This window comes from Harpia harpyja, chromosome 7 (genome assembly GCF_026419915.1).
Source record: "Harpia harpyja isolate bHarHar1 chromosome 7, bHarHar1 primary haplotype, whole genome shotgun sequence".
NCBI classification, from domain to species: Eukaryota; Metazoa; Chordata; class Aves; order Accipitriformes; family Accipitridae; genus Harpia; species Harpia harpyja.
The window spans coordinates 16091380-16115147 of record NC_068946.1 but is presented as its reverse complement, the minus strand read 5'-3'; the positions used below and the strand labels follow the sequence as shown (position 1 = coordinate 16115147).

At 40.5% G+C, this 23768-nt stretch overlaps 1 protein-coding gene across 1 annotated transcript; it reads right to left on the bottom strand.

Moving 5' to 3' along the window:
- Positions 1-11001: 11001 nt before the first annotated feature.
- Positions 11002-22730, bottom strand: COPS8 (COP9 signalosome subunit 8). The gene is made up of 8 exons (XM_052792784.1): positions 22549-22730; positions 19805-19875; positions 18237-18285; positions 16573-16705; positions 15518-15625; positions 14969-15031; positions 13765-13806; positions 11002-12457 (listed from the first exon to the last, which is right to left on the bottom strand). Exons 1-8 carry the CDS (start codon positions 22624-22626, stop codon positions 12378-12380), a joined length of 624 nt encoding a protein of 207 aa, XP_052648744.1. The 5' UTR covers positions 22627-22730; the 3' UTR covers positions 11002-12377.
- Between the last annotated feature and the right edge of the window lie 1038 nt (positions 22731-23768).

Genomic DNA, 23768 nt, shown 5'->3' with positions numbered 1-23768 from the left:
ATGTAAGATGGCCCATTCCCAGTGGACGTGGTAAAAAAGAGGAGCGGGGGAAAGCAAGAGTAAGGAGGAACTGGTAACCTCTGACAGCCCAAAAACTTGTGTGTTAAAAGGTTAAATACCTTCCTGTGGTCAGAGAGAGTTTTCCTCAATGCTAGGACTTAACAGAGACACTCCAAACCTTTGGATGGTATCCGAGCAGTTCCCTTTGACCTAAGTTTTCCTCTCCAAGTATCCAAAGGAACATAAAAAAGGTTCTCACACTGACTGTACTTGAAGTTACACAAAGTAGTCAGCAGTAATGAGACTGGGCTGGAAATTTAAACCAAGGCAAGACCTTCAGCATAGATCCAGTCTGTTAATAGGAGTAGGATCTTGCCTCATAATTAGACATTTTTCTTGTAATCAAATCAGCTACTATTTTAGCATGAAAGCAGAATTTGCTCTTCAAGACCTCATGGGAGCATTTACTAATCCTGAGCTTTACTCACCAGATGTTAAAGGGCCATGAACATGTGAGGGCCGTAGGAGGCAAATAAAATGCTGAGCTAAGATGTGCCACACAAATCAGGAAGCATACACGTCCTTTGGGTCTGAATGTTCTAAACTAAGCTTTTCATCCACTGACTGCTTGAACATACAGCAAGACGATGCTTTTTGCCTAACATTTAGAAAATAATCCCCATTCTGCTTAGAAAACAAAGGAGGTTCTCAGATCTGACAGAATGTAAGTGCACACTTCATTACATGCAATATCCCCAAAGACATTAAAAATTCACAACTCATATTTCAATACCAGTTCTTTCATAATTATACCGAAAAATTCACAGGCCCTTAACCATGTCATCCAAGTAAAGTGTCAAACAACATTTGGAAGACAGTAGAAGATGAGAAAATGAACATACTACCTGTGAGAAAGGGACTCAAACTTAGGAATATGCAAAATACTACACTGGGTCAGAACAAAGGTCAATGTAGCCCAATAGCCTGCCTAGCATGGTGGCAACTGGAAATGCTATTTAGGCCTGGCTCTTTTCAATAATCCTTTCTTTCCTCAAGACTCTTCCTGCATCCGCTACAGCAAGGATGTTAGAAGGCACATCTTCACCTATTCTTTCTATTACCTATTTAAGACCTGTTACCTGTTGTCGTGGTTTAACCCCAGCCAGCAACTAAACACCACGCAGCCGCTCACTCACTCCCCCCCACCCAGTGGGATGGGGGAGAAAATCGGGAAAAGCAGCAAAACCCGTGGGTTGAGATAAGAACGGTTTAATAGAACAGAAAAGAAGAAACTAATAATGATAATGATAACACTAATAAAATGACAACAGCAATAATGAAAGGATTGGAATGTACAAATGATGCGCAGTGCAATTGCTCACCACCCGCCGACTGACACCCAGCCAGTCCCCGAGCGGCGAATCCCTGCCCCCCCACTTCCCCATTCCTATACTGCATGGGACGTCACATGGTATGGAATACACCGTTGGCCAGTTTGGGTCAGGTGCCCTGGCTGTGTCCTGTGCCAACTTCTTGTGCCCCTCCAGCTTTCTCACTGGCTGGGCATGAGAAGCTGAAAAATCCTTGACATTAGTCTAAACACTACTGAGCAACAACTGAAAACATCAGTGTTATCAACATTCTTTGCTCTGAACTCAAAACATAGCACTGTACCAGCTACTAGGAAGACAGTTAACTCTATCCCAGCTGAAACCAGGACACCTGTGAATTTGCAATCCCTTTGTGAGTATGCAAATACACTCTGCCTCTACTTCCTTCTGCAGTAACAAGTTCCAGAAGCTCACTATATGCTATACAGAAGTATGCTCCTTCACCTGCTTTAAACCAATGTCCAAGCGTGCCCTACCTCTAGAATTGTGGTATTTATCAAATAAGCTGAATGCAAAGCTTATCTACTGCCTTCATGATTTCACAAGGCTCAGACATACCTCCCCTATACACTCTCTCTAAACTGGAGGGTCCCAGCATTTTCATTCTCTACCTAGAAGGCAGCTGCTCTATCCCTTTCATAATTTTGCAGGTCCTTTTCTGCATCTTCTCTAACTCCACTCATTCTGGAAAGGTAGAAGTCAGAACTGTAATACTCAAGCAAATTTTTGTGCAAGTGCACTGAAATTTTATATAACAAGAAAATTACTCTGTCTTGATCTCAGTACCCTCCTTCATGATGCTTAGCACTGTTAGCTTTTTCCACTCTCACACATTGATAATGATTTTGGACAGCTATTGATAGAGACTCTCCAATCTCTTTCCAGAGCTGTAAATGCCAGTTTCAAGTTCACCATCACATAAACACACCTGTAGATTATTTTTCCCCTATATGCACTGTCCTACCTTTACCTGAAACTCACCTGCTACCACTTTGTCCACCCAGTCAGTTTTGGGACATTCTTCCAGGTTTTGTTGCCATCAGTTCTGCAATGACTACCTGAAAGAGATTCCTACCATCAACAAACTGGGAGATTGTTGCACATGCCCTCCTCTGGGATACCGATAAAAATATTGATTGCGTTGGTCAATAAAAATAATGAATGCATTTATTCCTGGGGCCCCAAAGCTGAGCCATCTTTACTGCAGAAGTAGCCAGTAAGCCCTACGCTTTGCTTTCTACCCTTTAACCAGCCTTCAGGCCTTAAAGGAGCTTTCCTCTGATCTTGCAGTAATATTATTTCCTCAGTGTTTTGTGTGGGGCATCATAAAATCTATTACATTCACTAGATCCCCTTTATCCACATGTCTGAAGACATACTGACAGAGTTCCACCCAAGGTAAGATTTTTTTTTTACAGAAGCCATATCTTTTCTTACCAAACAGACTGTTTTATCTATATGTTCAGTGGTTCATCATCTTCACCACTATTTTTTCCTAGGAAGATGCCTGACATTTTGTAGCTCCCAGGCTCTTCCTAGAGACATTTATGTGAAAGAGTTACACTGACCACACACAGGCCTCCAGCACAGTAATTTTTTGCAATAGAAGGTTAGACACCATTGTCCTAGTTTCAGCTGGGATAGAGTTAACTGTCTTCCTAGTAGCTGGTACAGTGCTATGTTTTGAGTTGAGTATGTGAAGAATGTTGATAACACTGATGTTTTCAGTTGTTGCTCAGTAGTGTTTAGTCTAATGTCAAGGATTTTTCAGCTTCTCATGCCCAGCCAGCGAGAAAGCTGGAGGGGCACAAGAAGTTGGCACAGGACACAGCCAGGGCACCTGACCCAAACTGGCCAACGGGGTATTCCATACCATGGGACGTCCCAGCTAGTATAGGAACTGGGAAGTGGAGGCAGGGAATCGCCGCTCAGGGACTAGCTGGGTGTTGGTCAGTAGGTAGTGAGCAATTGCACTGCGCATCATTTGTACATTCCAATCCTTTCATTATTGCTGTTGTCATTTTATTAGCGTTATTATCATTATTAGTTTCTTCTTCTCTGTTCTATTAAACCATTCTTATCTCAACCCGTGGGTTTTGCTTCTTTTTTCCCCGATTTTCTCCCCCATCCTACTGGGTGGGGGGGAGTGAGTGAGCAGCTGCATGGTGCTTAGTTGCTGGCTGGGGTTAAACCACGACAACCATTTACCTGCAACTTTGTAGTTTAATATCAGAGTTCTTTCAGGACTCTGATAAATACTGTTGTCTTGGCAGTTTCCTGGTATCTCACTGGCATATACAGTCTGATGTTTCCTGTGTATTTACTGCAAATTGATCTAGGTACCCTGCGCTATCCATCACAAAGAACATGTTGGGGTGGGAATCTGCCCAGTGTCTGCAACAGTGAAGACTGATGCAAAAATCATTGTGCATCTGCCATTTTCTCCATGGTCAAGAACAATTCCTACCAATTCTCTTCCTGACTTCCCACTTGCAATACATTTAAGTAACTATGACCCATCAGTTTGACTACCCTTTGCAACACACTGCTTGAGTCCAGTTTTGTCCTTTTCATTTCCTGTTTACATTTGATCTTCTATGTTTTACATGCTTTTCTATTCTCTTTGTTTGCACAAGTGCTTTCTGCTTTAAGTGCCACTCTTTTCTCTAGAACACCCCCTCAGCTCTTGCATGGAGCCACTGCAAAGTTGTTAGGCTTTTACTTGCAGTGAGGCATGTTTCATCCAGGCTTCTAGAACAGTAGGTGTAAGTCTCCAGGTCGTACATAGGCATTGTAGGCATCTTGCTTTGATAGTTTAAAAACAAAAAACTGCAAAAGGAACAAACTGCTTCATTTTTTGCATGGATCCCTTTCCTAAAATAGAATTTCCATATAGAGATTTTATCTGGTCTGTTCTCTCCAACCACACATGAAACCTAATCATATTGTGACAGCCAGAGTAGTTCTCCAGCTAACACCTGTCCCAGGCAGCACTGAAAAATAAGTCAAGAGTCTTTTCTTGTCTACCAGTAGTTGTTCTAGGCAGCAACTACCATCACATTCAAGTTCTCTCTACATCTCACCCCAGTCAGGCTTTTGGATCTGTTTACATGAAGTAGCTAAAAACTCCCACTATTACTACTGTTCCAATCATACACTGCTCCAATCTTGAGAAGGATACTATTGTAATGTCCTGGCAAGAAAAATGCATTACAGGACTTCCAACTAGGAAGATTTCATGGCAAGCCCAACCCCAACACACAGCCAGTATTTTACACTGATATAGTTTGTATCCCACCTGCACATCCCACTTTGTCCTGTAAGGTTTGCAGCCTGGTAACACTACTACAATTATTTTGGCATGCTATGTCAGGGTGATTGCTCAACATCCAGCAGATTAGTTATCCTGTCTTTCTCAGGTTTTCCACCTGGTATAAAAGCACTTGCAAGTGTTGATGCTGCTCCATCACTCAAAATTCATGTGCCAGTCAACTGATACTGCAGGTGGTCTGATTTGCCTTCTGTTTTCACTGTAGTGATGCTGTTTGCTTAACAATGTCCTTTGTGTAAACTGTGTTAGTCACAAGGATGTGCTCTTCCACACAACAGGAGACAAGTCAATCTCCAGTGTTTTCCACACTTCTAAAGTTTAGCACATGCCAGCCTGGAAGACCAAATACATAAGAAGCTCCATAGTATTTAAGTTAGCTAAGTCCCAAGAGCCCAACTCTGAAAGATCAAGCACTGCTGATCTTCCCAGATGCATCAGATCAAGGCTGAACACATTTGCCATTGTGATTTACCACAGAAACAGCATTAAGCATTAAATATCTGGGAGCAGTTAGTATTTATGCAGCTAACCAGTTTGTAAAAATATATAAAACCCAAAGGTATCAATTATTTCCAAATACTAGCTCTTTTAAGGACAGGGTAAGCTGAATACTGCATTTAGCTTCTATCGGCTACACTGTACTGGCAGGCTGAAAATGCAACACGTGTGAGTTGGAACTACAGTAAAATGCTTGAACTAAATACAGTTCCCTTTGTTTGCTGTAGGATTAAGTTACAAAGTAAGACTTTCACTGTGTATGGTACTTAAGTCCCACATGTTTATTCATAAACTCAGTCTAAAACCAGATTCCAATTAGCACAAGAAAGCACAGTGTGTCATCTTCCTATCCTGAGTTTGTAAACCTCAGGACTGCTGTCAGAGCTGGTATGCTCTACTTCAGACAGACTCAAGTCCACATAAAACAACAAAGCAATAAAACAGGTTTCATACCTCAGACATGTCAGATTTTGAACACCTATAAGAGTGTGCCCTACCTTGTGAATCAGAAGCCAAGTCCTGTTCTCAGTGCAGTCAGTGATCTACAAGTCTTGTCACCTCAGACAGATTCTCATCACAGTTTTACACCAAACTCAGCTTTGATGGGCTGTTGTAATACACAAAGATGCTATTCATGATTCAGTACTGTTAATTCAGCACTGGTCGCTCTATCAACTTATCCTAGCAAAGCAGAAGGCTCACATGGAAGAAACAAATTCAGTTCCTACTTCTAAAAAAAAAAATAATCTTCATTTCTTCCTAGTCTCTTACTTTTAATCATCCTAAGAACACGCTCAGGAGAAAGATATCCATATTTACTGCAATGCTTTGGAACTGATTGTAAGCATCCCAATTACTAATGTTCAGTAACATGTTCTCTCACTTTATTTACATTGAGTTGTGCCACACAGCCCTAGTATCCCACCTGGAGTTCCTTGCTGTGAAAGCACAGAAGAATCTGGCATTTAATAATCAACCCTAAAAACAGGAAACCAGGAATACATGTTACTTTCCATTGATCAACACAAGTAGATTAAAAATGTAGCAAACTTCCCAAGCTAATTGGTAAGATCTGAAAATGTAAAATATTTGTAAGTTTGCTTCCCATCACAAACCAGCAACTTACTTGCCTTTCACTTGTCACAGTCCATTGGCAGTTGACTGCAAAACTGTATTTTGACAGCTGTTCGACACTTGACAGAGGCAAGGGGTTTTTTTGTTTTAAAGAAGTGTCCACAGCTAACCACATGAAACTACAAAACCTCAGTACACTCAACTGACAAAGCAGCAAGGTGGCTAATCATAACTTGCATCATTTCCCAGCACACCAGCTCCAAAATACATAAGGCCCACCAGCACTCAGTAGTATTCCTCAGATTTAAGATAGCTGGTGTCAAGGTACAGTAGGGTATTACTTCAATATTTAGGTCCTTTGAGGTATCTTGGTAGAATAACCATTTACTTTGTTTCCACTGCATCTGACAAATACAACAAATTATAACAAATAAGCCTAGGCTTTGATTTTAGCTTTCATAAATAGTCTGCAGGAAGATTGCCAATCATTTACTACATTACAAAAAAATTCCAAGAGATTACATATTAGAAATGAGCATTTAAGAAAGTAAATGGGAACAGATTCGTAACATCGACGGGGACCTGAAGAAGAAAGCTTCACTGTGGACTTGCACAATGTCTTACAAGCCCTAGTCTTCACAAAACTAAGCTTATTCAGAGTAAAATCTTGTGAACCCTTCCTTTTTACTATTATTTTAGTCACTCTTGGACATTATCAAACACATTAATAAATACTTTCAGACACCTTACAAAGGCTTCGGGACTGCTTCTCTCAATGCAGGAAAAGCCAGGCTCTGGGAAGCAGATGCTTTGAATTGCTTGTGGCTCTGGAACCAGAAGGGCCAAGCCAGCCAGCCCAGATAGTCCTTCCTAGAAGTAAGAGCACACCAACATGCTGTCTGGATGATGGCCCAGCCAACTCCAGCAGGGTAGGACACAGGCAGAACAAACCACTCACCCAAGATCTTTTTCCAGATTTCCCCTACTGTTTTACACAGTGTTTTATTGCACATACACCAGGTTGCTTGAATACAGAGTTAAATGACAACACTATTAGCTCTCTCCTTGCCTAGACAGAACTCTTATGACCAACTTGCATAATCAATCTGCAGCATTCATTTTGGAGGCCCTGCAAGATATTTATGGTGAGAGGAAAAGAAGCTAACAAGATGTACAAAGCACGGTGGTTTATATCTTGTGCCTGCTACTACCATAGCCAGTCACCAGAATGAACTCAGGCCACCAGAGGAATAATTAGCACCAGGCTGAGCTGATGCCCTTTTCACCCTTAAAAGGAGCTTCTCAAATGCTCAGAAACTGGACTGGCCCAGTTTCTGCACATACTTTATAGATTAGCAATCCAGAAGAACATCCACTGGATTTCAGAATGAATCCAGATTACTAAAGCAAGAAACAATATTATCTAAACACAGTATCTGCAGCAGGATCAATCAAAATGCATTACAGCAACATCAGCACTGTTCTGCAATGCACTGAGATGTTTTTCTACACATGCATTCTGCTTTCATTTTCTTAATTGAGTTACTGACAGCTCTGATCAGATCATGGAAAACTTGCTAGGCTTTGTTATTAAAGCCTATGGAAGGTTTCCATGAGGATCTTCAGCCGGGAGGCATACTCTACTGTTCTGCCTCCACACCCAGTCTCTCCTTTTTTAACCACCTTCGAACTGAAACAGCTTTTTCTACAGAGACTGAAACTGCAGCTAAATGAGCATCACTGACCTATATAGGAGAGGCTAATAAAATGCAAAGAAACAATGGTCAATTACACATGGGATACAGATGAAAATGGAAAACACTAAACTGAAGTGGAATTTCTTTTTTCAAATCCTTCATGAACCTCTGCTCCCAACTGAATTCTTAATGGTTTCTTTACCCAAAGGTCCTCCCAGTCCAGCACTGTTCCAGCACTGCTGACGGAAAAGCATTTGGAAGAACTCCAAAAGCCACAACAGTTGCTTCAATTAAAAAAGCAGATATGACCACAAAAATACTTCCTCTTCATTGAGTTGAAAGCACAGGGTTAAAGCAGCCCAGGTTAAGTATTCAAATGCTGAAAGATCTCACTTTAAGAAATAATTAACACAACCTGTTTACCAAGAGAGGGCTGTGGACAGGGAAGCACAAAGCTATGCTAGGCTTGCCAGAGCAGTGAAAGTGTAAACTGAAATGCTTTAACACAGATCATGTCTAACAAATGGACTAACATTTCCGCTCAGCAGAATTGTTACTGACCCCTTTGAGACTGCGATATTTTAGCACAAGATAGGCCCAAGCCAAAAAAGAAAAACTTCTACAAATATGTCCGATTTTGGCTTTTGTAAAGCCATGTGTCAAAGTTGTTTACACTTTTCCATAGTATCAAAGCACACTCAAGTGAAGACCATAGTACGAATTAGAGCAAGCCTAAAAATAGCTACCAGACTGACATTACTCACTGCCTTCAAAAGAACCTAACATCTCCTACCTTTTCTATCAAGCTTATCTTATATCTTTGCTTGTTAGGGTAACCACAGCTCTATGGACAGATTTCTCTCTACATTTCAGATACTGGTTAAGTCATCTTCATCTCCTTAAACAAACTATGCTATCAATAACATCTGTCTTTCTATCTAGCAACCTCTGCTGATATGGAAAAGCTGCGTTTGTCTTCAGCCATTAAATCCAGTTGAATTTCATTAGTGACCTACTGTAACTCCAAACTTTCTGATCCAGTATTTTTAAACAGAAGCACATCATTTCATAGTACTTTGAGGTGGCCCTCATTCCCATTTTGAGGCTCCATGGCACACTGCAGTTCAGGAACCAAATTGATCATGACAATGTATCACAAACTCCACAAAGAACTACAATAAACTTGCCACCAGATGTAATTTCCTATTAATAGGTACTGTGAACCAGCTGAAAGCCTGTTGCAGGATAAAATCATTCACTAGTTTTAAGAACATGTTTGAAAAGTAAAAATTTGACTTTATTATCTCAATACATACCAGACAAGTCCATTAAAGGTCTCACAAAAGTTAACATCCCTCAAAGCCATTTGTATGAAACCATACCATTGGCAGTAGATTAAGACCTATTCCAGTGTTACTTCAAATTAACATCAATAAAGCAACTTGTCCCACTTACCTTTCCCAGACACAAAGCACAGCATTCCACTTGGCTGTAATACCCCTACTTCTCTAACATTTAATACCTCTAGCTCCTTTATCAAGTCTTAAACTCTGCCTGCTCCTCACCTGCCCATTTAAAACCTAAAAAACCCAAGATGAGTATCTAGACAAGGGCATCATGCAGTGTTTTCATTACTAAAAAGGACAAATACTAAAAAAAACATAGAAGAGTACTTGAGGAAGTGTGGTTTGGTTTTGTAGGCAGCTTCAAATCTACTGACTTTTTCTATAAAGAATCAACAAATGTGGATTAAGTGGTCTACTTCATACACAACAGATTTTTCCAAAACTACACAAACTAGGAGACTTAAGGGGAAAGTACTGGCTAAGGGTATGTAGCAGGTAGTCAGTTTTCACAGCGGAACAGGAAGTTTTCAGTCAGTTTTCACTGTTACACCTCTTATGTTCAACACTGATAAGAGTTCTTTAGGTTAGCAAGCCAACAACTCCAAGATTTTAAAGTTATTCAAGAAGTCAAAAGCAAGTCTGATTGTGAAGACCAGAAGTGTCTTACAATACTGAAATTTCACCTACTGTTTCACTGCCCATTTGTTATCCATGCATGCACTGCACTAACCAGAGGGTAAAACCCTAAGTAAGGACATGACATGATGCATACCAACCTAGTTATCACTGCTGATGAAAGATACTCAAGTCATTGTCATTACTCACTGAGAACAGGGCAGCGCTCAAGAGGATGTTAGAACAGAGCCACTCTTGGAAAGGATCAGGAACAAATAGAAAATATTCTGCTGTGGTTACAAGCCATGCTATGTCCACTACATGACTAGTAAGAGTAGCAACAAACAGACCACCTGAAAAAAAGGATATTTGTGAACCAGAAACCACGATAAAGGGCAATGAAGATGAAAAAGATCTGAAATAGCTTGGATTCCAAAGAAGTACAAACAAAAAAGCATGGCTGGGAGCACAGTACTTAAGGCAAATTATGAGTTAATGCCATACCCAAAGCTAAAAGCCAGCTTAAATTTTAGAGCAGACCGGAGATCTCAAAATTACGAACTTGTTAGAACTGGACAGAGAAGGGTCAAACTTGCTGTATTTGGCACAGATTTGATAGTAGATTTGAGATAGACACAGATTACCAGTGTCCATGTTGCTCCTCTCCTACTACCATTTATTAAGTGCAAGTGGTTAGTAATCCTTTAATTATGTCTAATTTTCATTGCTGCAGGCAGCGTTGTCCTTGTGTGCTAGGAACAACTGCACAATACACACAAAAGAAGAGGAAATTTTCACTTAGCTCTTTAAGTACTTTACACCTTTGAATATTTTAAAAGGCATCTGAAGGGTACCAGTGGGGTTTTTTTTAATAAACCCATACAACTGCTGCACACAAAGCTGTTCAAAATACCTGTCTAGGCATAATGTATTGCACTAATCTTTAACTAGCCCTACCCAAATGAGACCAGTAAGAATTCATTAAAAAACTAGCCAAGCCAAAACAACTGTACTCTAAGGAAAATCAAAAAAAAATCAAGTACACATGGTCAGTGTAAACATGTTCTTTAATTTCACTGGAGATAAATTTAGAAATACAAGTCTCAGGTGGGTTTCAAATAAATAATCATTTTGTGTAAGTGTTTACATATAAAGGGAGCTCTCAAAGCAGCAGTGCACAGTTTATAATTCCTCCCTGCTAACACATCCCCAGCAAGAGAATGTACAGTAGGTAGTGCACACTGGAAAAAACAATCACAACATATGGCACACTTGCCATCTTTGATGAAACCACTGAATATGATGTTGACAAGGGGGGAGAAGCAAATAAAGGCATGCACTGCCCTTTAAAGCACCACTATTTTCCCATAGCCTTTTTACCAGCATAATACAAATAAGAAGCCTGGGAATACAAGTCATCTTTCTGCTTCTAAAGTCCACTCTCAACTCAAAGATTAACACAGCAGTGCTCTGATATAGAAAATATATTCCTCAAACTGATATTGCAGCATAACATATCATCCCCATCCCAGTTGGTCTCTACTCAGGGACACCTACTCTAATTTTTAAATTCCTCTCCAATAACCGCAGAGGTAATCCAGAAAGCTTAGACAGGTATGAGTTGTTGTTTCTTGTAGATCCTGGCCCAGTGTACTGAAAAGAACCAAGACATGACAGGCCTCAAGAAGGTGTATGGTTACCCAGCAAAATACCTGGTGTCCTACGTCACTCAAAATCTTCCAAAAGTAAAAATTCCTCCTCAAAGTGAAGATTCGCCTTTCTTAAACAACTCCTATTACTCTGCTGTAAAAATATTCCTGATGCAAAATTTCTTATCAAAACAAGATTTAACAATCTAGAAATACCAACAAGAAAAAAGATCAATTATAAATATGCCACAAATATACTTGCAAAAGAGTTACTGTAAATTGTTTTCTTCTTTAAGTTACCATTTCAAAATATTTCCTCTCTGCAGATATGGGATGGGCAGTTTTCCACTCTTTGTACTTCAGTTCAACATGCAATTGATCTGTGATAAGCACTGCAGTACTCACTATAGAAGCACATAACCTACTAGCATAAATCCCCTGACACAGTTAACCTGCTTCATTACTCATTTTTTCTTCTCTGTTTCTAATATACCTGAAAAAAGTTCTGCCTCTCTCTGCTATGAGTCAATAAAAAAACCTTACTATGTAATACTGCTGTGTACCTACTGAATAAATATGACAGGAGTTAAAGGATTGTTTCAATTGCTAGCATGGCTTTGGCAAAGCACAAATTGGGCTAACATACACTGTATACTTCATACATTTGAGTAGGGGATGCTGCAACATTTAACAGATAAGAAATAAAATGATCTTAGATTTCTAAAACTGTCAGTACACAGGATTCCCAAGTTGTTCTGAATACAGGAGCAGGGTAATCAATTTTCAAGGAAAGCCACATAGTCAGTCAATCTGGCCAACTGCTGTTCATTTGGAATTGGTGGAACTGGAGCAGGTTCTACAAAGATAAAACAAATGCATCATTAATGAAATTAAGAAAGCAAATCCATCCACATTACCATCCATCGCAACAGTAAGGAAAAAATTAAATGCACATCAGACTGTTAAACAGTCTTACGGGGGCATATCTTAACTGTATCTCCTGCCTATGCAGCTTTAAGCTGACATTACTTTTCTGTTATCTGCAACACTAAGTAGTCCAAGAGTTACTAACAGCAAAGATGCTGTAATAAGTTTCAGTTGTCAGCAGTCTCCAGAATTTTTTTTGCATATACTGGAGTCTGAATAACGAAGACTAAGAGTACTTCCACTTGACAAAAACACTCCTAGAGCTCTAAAGTTGCTCCTTTCCTTACAAGTTGCCATAGTGAAGATATCAAATAAATCTCCTGGGTTATCTGACTAACAAAACACAGCAAAGTACTGCATGAGTTGCAGTGGAATGCAGTGCACATGCAAATCCTTATATAAATGCTAGTTAACCTAAGATTACAGTTTAACAATAGGTTGGAAGACAAGTGACTAAAGCCAGGGAGATAAGTTAGGAATTAAAAATAAATAAAAAAACAGCAGAAAACTTTGCATTTACTCTTCCTGAAGAGTTAACAGACTAGCATTCAGGATATAGTCAAAGTAGACATCCTGCCTAGGGCTGCAGTATGTGATAGAGGAGGCTGACAAAAGAATGTTTTCAAAAAGCAAGACCCCAGCTCTTGAAATTGCCTTGGAATTAAACCCGTAAATTTAAGACTTTCGGCAACTGTTAAGACACAGCAAGCCACCAATTCAGATCTGCTATCACTATCTTGTGAACAATAGACACAACAGTGTTTTGAGAATTGGCATGACATAACACATTACACCTCAATCTACAGTTGAGCTCTAAGGAAAACTAGAGCATTGCTTTCTTCTACAGGGAAGACTTCAGAAATCCCACATCACACAAAAGCAATGAAACCTATTCAGAGTTGCTTTGTGAAGCAGTTGCCTCTAAGTCAGAAGTTTTAGCCAAAATAGTTTTGTTTTGCAAGGGCTGTCCACCCCTGCTTCAGAATCTGCTCCCTACTTCAGCTATGGAAGTGGGAATCTCAGGCACTCCTTAAAATGTGAGGGAAGAGAAGACAGAAGAAAGAGAAACATGTTTACATAGCACCTGATTGGGGTGGGTTTTTTTGAGGGGGGGGAAATGATGACACTCACTTCTCTAGGACTCAATTCCCATTTTGTGGTGCTGGTGAAATTGTGTTTATATTAATCACACAAGTTTAGCTATATGCAAGTAGATTATATATAAAGAGAGAGTACCTGATGAAGGAATAAATCTGTTAAAGGAAGCTTCCAGCACACCTGAAGAAAAACACATAGAAGTCAGTCCAGCAGACTGATTTTAAATAGTTCATACAGCAAGCCAAAACTAGATGAAAAGGTAATTAAAGTTAAACCTGTTCATTTATCATGTTTTACTTCATAGCTAAAAAGCAGAATACCCAAGGCTTAGCTGGTTAGACATGCAGCTTCAAAATAGATTACAATCTCCTGCCTCTTTCTTTTGCCTCAATAGTTCTTGCACTCACTTTTGGAAAAGAGCCACATGTAACTAGTTCCTAGTACTTGTAAGCACTGTGTATTTTGCAACCCGTTCATAAAAAACTGATCACATACAAAAGCTCAGGGCTCTGGTTGGTTATGTGCCCCAAGGGATAAATTTCAACACCTTGCCTGGCATATGTTTATTATAATGTTCTGGGCTCTGAACACCTAAAAGTTCTGGCCATACAAACAGTATATTTTCTTAGTCTAATAGATGTTGCCCTTTCAGATACGCTGTAATTTGGCTCCTTCTTCCAGAGCTGCACTCTGCAGTTTAAGAGCAGTCATTTTATCCTGCCTTCATAGCTTAACTTTTATTTTTGCCTCAGCCAGCCATAGATACAGCTTTAGCAAAAAAAAGCCAAGTACTTCTGCAGACTGAGCTTTGCAGGAACAGATATTCTGTTATCAACACCATGACAGTGAAGAAAAGATCCAGTCAAATTTTAAAAAGCAAAGGAAATTATATCAACAACTGGAGCTCCTCAGAACACAGAGATGCACTAGATCCCTGCCCAAAAAAGTTCTACTTCTCCTGAAAAAATTCTCAGGTTCAAAATGGTATATTTTTTACTCATCTTTCTTAGATTAAGACATGTCATTTGAGGTCATCCAACTTATGTTCCACTGAGTCAGAGCCAGCAGCAGAGGAAGACACGACAAATCACAGCATATCCTGTCTGCTTTTGTTTAAAAAAGTTAATTTGAGGATGTAGTTTAATCCAAACTACTTGGAACCCCAAACCACACCCGCTACTTTGTACTTCCTACATTTTATAAACATTCAATGCTTATAAGCAGCATAAGCCCCCATAAAAAATATCTAAGAGAATATTGTGCAAAATTTTAATTAAAAACTAACACCTAATTACTAGAAAATGCTAAACTCAATGTGTAATGAAATAACAGCTCCACCTACCTGGCTTTTTAGGCATTACCATACGAGTTGAAAAGTCTGCTTGCCAGCCCTGTTCTAATACACCTGAAAAGGCATTTTTACATTTGTAAGAACAAACATCTTAAATGACTGCTAGAAATGCAAAATAAACATGCACATCAAGGCCAGTGAAAAAAAAAAGTCCCTCAGTTCACTGCCTGTATGCCATAACTCCAAGACATATTTCTTATAAAAATGTTAATGCTTAGACATGTAGTTCAACAAATAACATCATGAAAGTAATAGCACATGGAACTAGATGAATCCACTGCCTTCACTCTTCCCTCACCACTGAATTGCTTTATCATTTCGACATATGGAAGGGGAGGATAACCAATGGTAACCAGTGGCAAATAAAAAAAAAAATCACACACTTATCCAGAACCAGGAGATTTTCCTCTCTTCACTGTTATAAAGAGAAGTGATGGGGCAGTCTCCAAATTTGCACACATGTTTTTATTTACCATCACTTACAGCTCTCTGATCTCAACCACCTGTAGAAAAACTATTCAGTGAATAAATGCAAAGTACCTTTCACAGCTTCTTCTACAGGAAGCCCAACAAAGGCTGCGAAGTCATCTGCAACTATTGAGGTATATGCCTGTGAAACCAGTCCAAAGGCTCGTCTCCTAGTTGCATCTAAGAAAAGATAAACACTGTAAGCAGACAGTAGACTAATCTCCATAACTAGGAGAGCCAAGAAAATTTTTCCAATTCTAACACATTTCGAAAACCACCACCACCCTTAAAGCTAGCACTTAAGAAGTTCCCCCTCCCTTCCCACGATTCACTGAAGTACCACAGTCAGCAGTCAGAGACAACAGCTTGCTCTATACCAGGACAAAACCCCTCAGAGACCACATTTAACTTCCAAATGCAGTTTGCAGCATCTTGCATACTACCACCAGTATGTAAACCAGTTTAGGGAACTCTGCTTCTGATGGCATTCTCCATTTGCAATAAGTTTGTGTGTCAAGTAGCTCAGAATCAGAAAAAAAAAAAGAAAAAAACAGTTAAACTATTCATGCCTTTTTCACCACATCTGCTTTGATACCGAGGCATCTAAAAAAATCAGTTCTTTCTAAAGCTACAGAGAATTTGTTATTGCAAAATACCTTGGAAGGCTTTTTAGCAGTCTGTACTGCCCTCTAGTAGCAAGACTTTGCATGTTACAGTTCTAAAGTCTATAAAACATTTGCATGAAGCCACATTTAAAAAGAAAAGCCTTAAGTGTCACAAGGTTCTGAAATGCCAAGCCAAGTTCCCTAGATTACTGGTTAAAAGTCTGATAAAACTAATGGTCTATTTTGCTATTACATAACAAAACATACGGTATATGAAGTTCCAATCCTAATAAAAACAGTTTAGTTTGTTTTTACAAGTTTTTGTAGTGAGCTTTTTATTTACACCTGATACCTAAAATCCTTTAAGTAAAACCTACAAAAACTTGGCAACAATCTTCCTGACCAATTCTGAATTTTCATAATAAGTAGTCATTTGTCTACTTGCCTATTTGTGTTTGAGCACACAGAAATAATTTAAGGCAACATATAATTCCATGCTACCTACAGAAGTTCAGTTTGTACCTCTAAGCGCTTCCATGATTGGTTGAATAGTCTCGGACCACTGATGTGCACTGATTGTTGTATAGATTCCTGGAAAGTCTCTCTGCCAGATTCTTTGTCCTACTGACCAAACTGCACCAAGTTCCGCATTTGCCTGTTGTGACAAAAACACCCCAAACAGTTAATCCAGAACAGTATATTCTCTACAGCGACCATACTGTATAAACCCTCTTCCACTCCCCTCCCTTTCCCATTGCAAGAGTGTATCACAACACCTGTAAAGATGAACATACAAACACTGGGAAATCTTGTTCTAGCAGGTATCACTGCAAGCTCCCTGATCCATCCTCTGCCAAAACTTTATCACCCACATAAGCAAAGTCTGCTCACATGTCAGTTACACCAATCCAGGCTGACACATCAGCTAAAACAATCATGGAGAATAATCCGCACTCAGGCTACTGACTGGAGTTGCAAAAAGACAGGCACAGCTTATTTTCTGCTTAGAGAGATGCTTGTCTCTTCAGTAGAGGCTTTACAAAGTGCAGAGGCTGTTTGCACAGTGAAGGCAATTTTCAACTCAGAAGTCTTGCAACCTTGACAATAGGTCACACTTAATATGGTGCCATACTCACTACAACTGCTCTCCTACTACTGGTTTTAAGGGCTACTTTTACTGTGTTACACATCATCATTTGGTCAACTAGACTCCAGAACATCCTGTCAGAACAGCACCCAAACAGCAAACTGGGCAATAAAGTAGTATTTTCAACTGTAAGGAGAACTGATTTGTTTCTGAAGTTAAGACTCATACTAATTATTACTTGGTTCCATTAGCAGAAGATTCATCAACATATACACATAAGAAAATACTATGTTTTGAGGTGCAACATTCCCAAAAATAATTCATGCAATGACTTTCCCCCACCAAGAATGATGCTTCACATGAAATGCAAGTTACAGCAAAAAAGCCAGATTATTCACAGAATATTGCTGCACAGCAAGTACAGCCGGTTTCAGAAAAAGGCCAAGTAAAATTTGGTCCAGATGACTACTGACTTTACTGATGTAACTACTTTTTTTCTTGATAGAGAAAGAAAATTATTTCAGAACCATCTGACAGGTCCCATCTTGACTGAAAGGTTGCTTAATACAAGACTACGGAACGCTTGTTTCCTTGTAAAAAGATCTCAAACTAAAAACCTAACAGTAAAGTCTGGAAGCATTTCTGGTATTGTATTTAGCTGAATCCTCAAAATGCATCTTTGATCCAAATGCAGTGCAAAACAAGTTTCTTCAGAAAGTTAATCAATTTGAAGAGGCATCTCACCTTAAGTCACTTTTCACTGCACAAGGTATTCTGCACCCTCATGTGGAATGCAGCCCCATCCCAGAGTCAGATTCATTGCTTTCCTCCAGCTGACTACTCTATCATGGGGCTTTCTACTAAAAAGTCTACAGATTTACTGAATTCTATTGCACCAGATTATTTATGAAGGAGAAGAGATAACAGATGAGCAACTAGATCTTAAAGACCAATATGCCACCTGCTGGGCAAGCAGTTCACGGCACAGAACTGAGCCCAAGGCTACTCACCAAACAGAATCCTTGGCAGAAAAAAGTCATTATCTGCAAGCTTATATGAAACTGTTTTAGTATCAAATGGCATTTTATGAAGTACTTACCGATTTGATAGCAGGAGGGATTCTTTTCCAAAGATATCGTGCATTATTCCTAAAAAAAAAATTAAGTTAAAAATACTTCTCAGTAACCAAATGTTTGCTACTAGGAGACACCAAAAGGTTTGTTTGGATGCTATAATTAACACAGTCTCAGTGCTTTAAAATATTCCTTCTAAGTCTGCTAAAGTAGAAAAAGTTATTCTCAAGTAGACAACATGACCACCATAATACACGAAATAGTTCATTAACTGCCTTATTTAACACCAGTTTAGAAAAGTTTTTTCATTTATTCACCCTAGGCAGCTTTTCATAGAAGTTAGGTTTGCAGTTTTATTTTTGGAATAGCTGCATCTTTGATAAACACATGTACATAGTAACTTTTCACAGTGTCAGTAGTCACTTAGATCAATAGTCTCCAAACTTTTATTATGCACCTCTAGCAGGAAAACATTTTTGAGCATGCACCCCCAGTATACACATATGTATTTATAAATGTACTACTGTATTAATACATTATGTACATTATAAAGCATACAAATATAGAAGTTAAAAAGGATGAAATAAACACCATTTAAAGATATTTTTATTTTACTTAATAGTACAAAAATACTTTCTTCATGTGCCCACACCCCACTTTGCATACCAATGATTTGGACCGTTTTGTGCATGTTCTCCCCAACCCAGCTTTGTCACATCCAAATCTTCAGAATGTACACATTGAAATATTTAGTCATTGATCTTCAGAGCACAGAAGTCAAACTGAAATGGCTACAAATTCTCAGAAAGATTTAAAATGCAAAATAGAGAAAAAGACTCACTGCTTTTCATTACAGCACAATTCTAAAACTTCAAATTCATTTGAACCAAGGTTATCTGCATTAAACCTAATACCTATCCACTTTCAGGGAACTTGCTCTGAAAGAATAGACATCTACGATGCAAGAAAACACAAATCTTCGAACCCCCACACCAATGCTTACATTGGCTCGCTAATCATACATGGCAGTGTCATTTATTCTGCCTGAATAATCAGCAATTTTTCAAGAAAACCCTAAACAGAGCAAATCAAGTTCACACAGGGACATGGTAATAATCCACCAGACCAAATTCAAAGCATTACTGCCTCATGCAGATTTAGCTCATTCAAGCCAACAGTATCCCTCACTTTTAACATCGACAGTTTAGAGTTATCCTGCTGTAATTTAAACACAAGAAGCAGCGCGAAATCTTACTCAAAACAAATGCAGCCTTAAGCTACAAATCAAAACACTGAAGCATTCAACACTCCAAAGAAGCCATTTTCACTATTTAAGGAACTTTATTCCTAAACCCAATCTGCTTCCCTACAGTTCAAAAGGGTGGGCAAGAGCAAACAAAGGAGAATAATTTTCTTGACAGAACAAGGGGTAAAAGAGACTTAATGCCATGAATTCTGTTTTTCTAAAAACACAGCACTGCCTACATGCATTTTGTTAGTCACACAACCGATTACTGATATGCTGGCAACTGCAGCTCAAGCTAATAGGGACAAATTAAGTACCTGAAGTTAAAGATTAAGACAAGTCACTTACATGTCATTATGCAACAGGTATAAAGCTAGAAGTTGGCCATAAACAAGGGGTGTTGCAATTCCTCCAGGGGCCTAAAACACAAGTACAAATAATTTGGTTACATATTTTAAGAGCAATATCTCACAAAATACAGCAAGAAGCCAAGTTTAATGAAAACTTAACACTCCAAGACAACTGAATTTTTTTTTTTTTTCACATCACATAATAGCTCAGGACAAATTGTCAGAGTTGCTATGTTGTATCAATGCAGTTGTATCTTATGATGAAGAGTTAACTTGCACGTCAGAAGTTTTACTTAGAAAACTTTGTTTTGCTGCATGAATAAAGGTTACATCTTCCATTAGTCTAATGTTCTAGCTTATGTTCATGAAAGTGGTAACCATCTGGCTTTACAGTTCCTCACAAAGAGCTGTTTTTAGGCACTCAATTTCATTTGAGCTGAACTTCAGCTCAACTCAGGGCACTCCAGCAGAGTAAAGTTTTTGCTGACTTGAACAGCCCTTCTTAAAAACCCAAACTAAGCTTTGACACTTGCCACACTTCAGCAGACCTCACAAATCATATAAGTAGAAAAAAAATATTATAATAAAGTTATAAAATTTTGAAAGTCTATAATCATTTAAAAGCTGAAAAAATTTCCAATAAGGTTTTAGCAATTTATCAAAAGATAGTGCAGCAAGCACTCACAGGAAGCCAATTATGCAGCTATTTGATTTAATTAGACATGTGATTTATAGACTCATCTAAGCCAAAAGCAGGTGATTAGCTGTGTCATTGAGCAGATATCATTGTCCCCAGCCATTCCCACCCTGTTCCCAGTGCTCATCATCTACATAAAAACACAAGAGCTTCTGCAACCATTCCTTGGATCATGCCCAGTAAAACAAAGCCCAGTCAATTAATACCACCTGTTTGAACTATGCAAGGTCACCTTTGGTGTGTCTCTGTACTAAAAAGAGAATTCATTAGTTTCTCAGCCAGAAGACTAATGGAACAGAAGGGAAAGCTAACTGCCACCAAAACAACTAGATTTACAATCTACAGTCTTACTGAAGGAAGCTCTGTGGCTGCATCTATCCTGCAAAAAATCAGTTTACTTAACTCATGAGCTGAAACACAAAGGCTGTCAGCAGATATAGTGTGCCCGCAAGAATCTTGACGTGGATGCAGACACGCACAGCAAATAACTTACCAGCTTCATCAAAGCATTTGGGAACAGTTTGCCTGGGGTGCATCTGTTGCTATTTACTCTAGGAGGCTGTTGACAGGCTCCACAGAAACCTTGAGCAGAGCACAGTCTAAGTTCAGTGGTTTTGCAACAGCTCCCGGGGACCCACAGAGGTCCACCATCACATGCTCTGCAGCGAGGAAGTGACAAGGATATGTTAAACTTCCTCCGAAGGCTGCAGAAGCAAAGGCCAAAGCCTGCTGGGCTCCATCCCTGACACAACCCCCCCAGCACTCCACAGACACCAAAAAGGCAGCCAAAGCCATCGCAAGTCAGGTTCAGATGGGATTGCCCAGCAGGAAGGGGTAACCACACTCAGCTCTCCCACATGGCAGTACAAGGGCACTTTTCTGCTTCTCTATGCTTACATGCCCATCACTCGAGGCAGCAGGTAGCTCATGTGTTCAGCACAACCTCCCTCCAGTTCCGTAACACTCAGAACTCAGGCCATACCAAGAAGCTGCAGCACCATGCTGAGAACACGAGAGGCACCTGGGCTCAGCCCAGAAATAGTGCACAGAAACACCAACTGAAGCTTGATGATGCACACCCTTCCATTTAAGGATTGTATTTTCCACTGCAAAACTGCGTGGTTTGTCAACACCAAAGTTCTGTGGTTGCGAGCAATCGCATACAGGACCAACTCTCTCCCTTCAATTGCTAGGGTAGCAAGATCTAAAAATCAGAATCACTAAAGAGTGCAGGAAAGAGGAAAATCCAAATTTTTCCCTTCTTTCAAATTGCTACAGTGGGATGCACGAGATTCACATTTAGAAAAGCACTGGAAACTTTGCAAGATGAGAAAGGGTTTATGGCTATTATGCAGGAAGAACTTTTAGCATTAAAATGGCACCACTTGGATTTACCACAGGCTGGAATCCGGTACACTAACAGTGCACACAGTCAAACTTGAAAACTCGCCAAGCAACAGAATTTAAAACAGCACAGAGGAAGCCTCCAGTGCGAGTTCCCATCATAAGGGCACCATTGATCTAAAGAGTCATTCTCCAAGCGTCGTTCAGTGCTCCACTCCCCTTTTCAATATCTTCTTTTTCTCAACCATGTGAAACATGGAGACATATGAACTTCTCTCTCGCACACTTCCCCCCCCCAAAAGACCCTAACGATTATACTAAAATGCACTCGTCTGTCTGCAGCTCACAAGTTTCTGAAATGCTTTTTGGCGGGATTTTGCACAAGCGGCAAGTTTAAACACTGAACCCTCACCAACCTCACAAACACAGACGGAGGCAGAGAGCCACGAATACCCCTCCTTGCAAGATCAGGTTAGACTCTCAAAACAGCACTTTCAGGCAAAAATCCGCACTTACCGAGACCGACGTTACCGTTGTCTCTAATCCTCACCGCCAGAAACGCTTGTGTCCACAACCACCAGCGCTGCGGAGCGGCACCGAGTCCCGAAGCCTCGCTGGGACACACGGGGCCTCAGCCAGGCCCCCGGCACCCCCGGGCCTGTCCCAGTAGCGCACACCCCCACCCCCCCGCGCCGCGGTACCTCAAGCTCCTGGGTCTCGCACTGCTCCAGGAGCTTCTTGAAGCTGAAAGAGTTCTCTGCCATCACCGCCACGGGCATCTTCCCCGCACGGCGTCCCGCCGCCGCCGCCAGCCAGAACCGCCTCCCCTCAGGAAGCGGCCGCGCCTCGACGTCACTTCCGTCGCGAGCAACACACACACTTCCGCCCGCCGCCTAAGGCACGCCAGCCGGTCTAGCCCCGGGTTTTTTAATGCTCTGGAGGACTGCGGGGCGGGGCGTCCGGAGCGTCCGGGCGGGGGGGGGGCGTGGTCAAGACCTGGGGGCGTGGCCAGGATGAGCCGGGGGCGGGGTTACGAGCGCGGCGCGCCAAGGCTTGCGGCGGGGTGGGGGGGCGTCAGGCAGCACACGTGTCAGACCCGCAGGTTTTTAAGGAACGGGCAGATTACGCCTTTTTTTCCCCCATTATTTCCCTATGTTTGCGTGCAATAAACAGATTTAGGCTTAATTTTTTATTTGTATATATCGCCGATTACGTGATGTATAAGATATATACCCTAATCCTTTATCACACATTACATATACAATATACTATAGTATCTATATGTATACATTTATCTCCTCTAAAATGGCACATATGCCAAAACAGCACACACTATGCTAAAATGGCATATAACAGCATATATGTTATTTTATAGGCAGGACCACCCCTCCGCCATGGCCTTTCTGTGGCTCTGGATGCCATCCTCAGCAAGGTCCCATCTGCAGGATAGTACCGGGACCCCCCCCTCCAAGTCCTGCCCACCTTTCCCCAGAACTGGGCTCAGGAGCTGTATTTATGACTTGGATGGGATCTGAACACATTTGCAGTGTGGAGCACAGCCCTGGGTTGAGGCAACACAAATCAGTGGAAAATGGCAGGATTGTCACCAGATTTTTGCAATTATCAGGGCCACAGATGGAAACTCTTATTTTTTAGGGTAAAATTAACCTGGGGGCATCATTTTCTGCAAACCCTCGCTTTCCAATACAATGAATTCGCTTTCCACCACCACGTGCAGTCCTGTATTCCTTGAACAAAGTCTGACCCCAGTGGTTCCCCCGCCAACTTCCATCCCCAGCGCTGCCCCAAATGCCGTCCCCCAAACCATTTATTCTTCATATTTGGCAGGGACCCCTCCAGCCCTTTACAAGAGACTTTCCCCCAGCCATGCTCAAGAGCTGCACCACCTTGATGCAAAATT

What these genes read in the sequence shown, in the direction of transcription:
- COPS8 (XM_052792784.1), bottom strand. Translation starts at nt 22,626, where the DNA reads ATGCCCGTGGCGGTGATGGCAGAGAACTCTTTCAGCTTCAAGAAGCTC. An exon ending in GCGAGACCCAGGAGCTTGAG is followed by an intron (nt 19,876 to 22,548) that starts GTACCGCGGCGC and finishes CTTGTGTTTTAG; the next exon opens with GCCCCTGGAGGAATTGCAAC. An exon ending in CAGATTTATTCCTTCATCAG is followed by an intron (nt 12,458 to 13,764) that starts GTACTCTCTCTT and finishes TTATCTTTGTAG; the next exon opens with AACCTGCTCCAGTTCCACCA.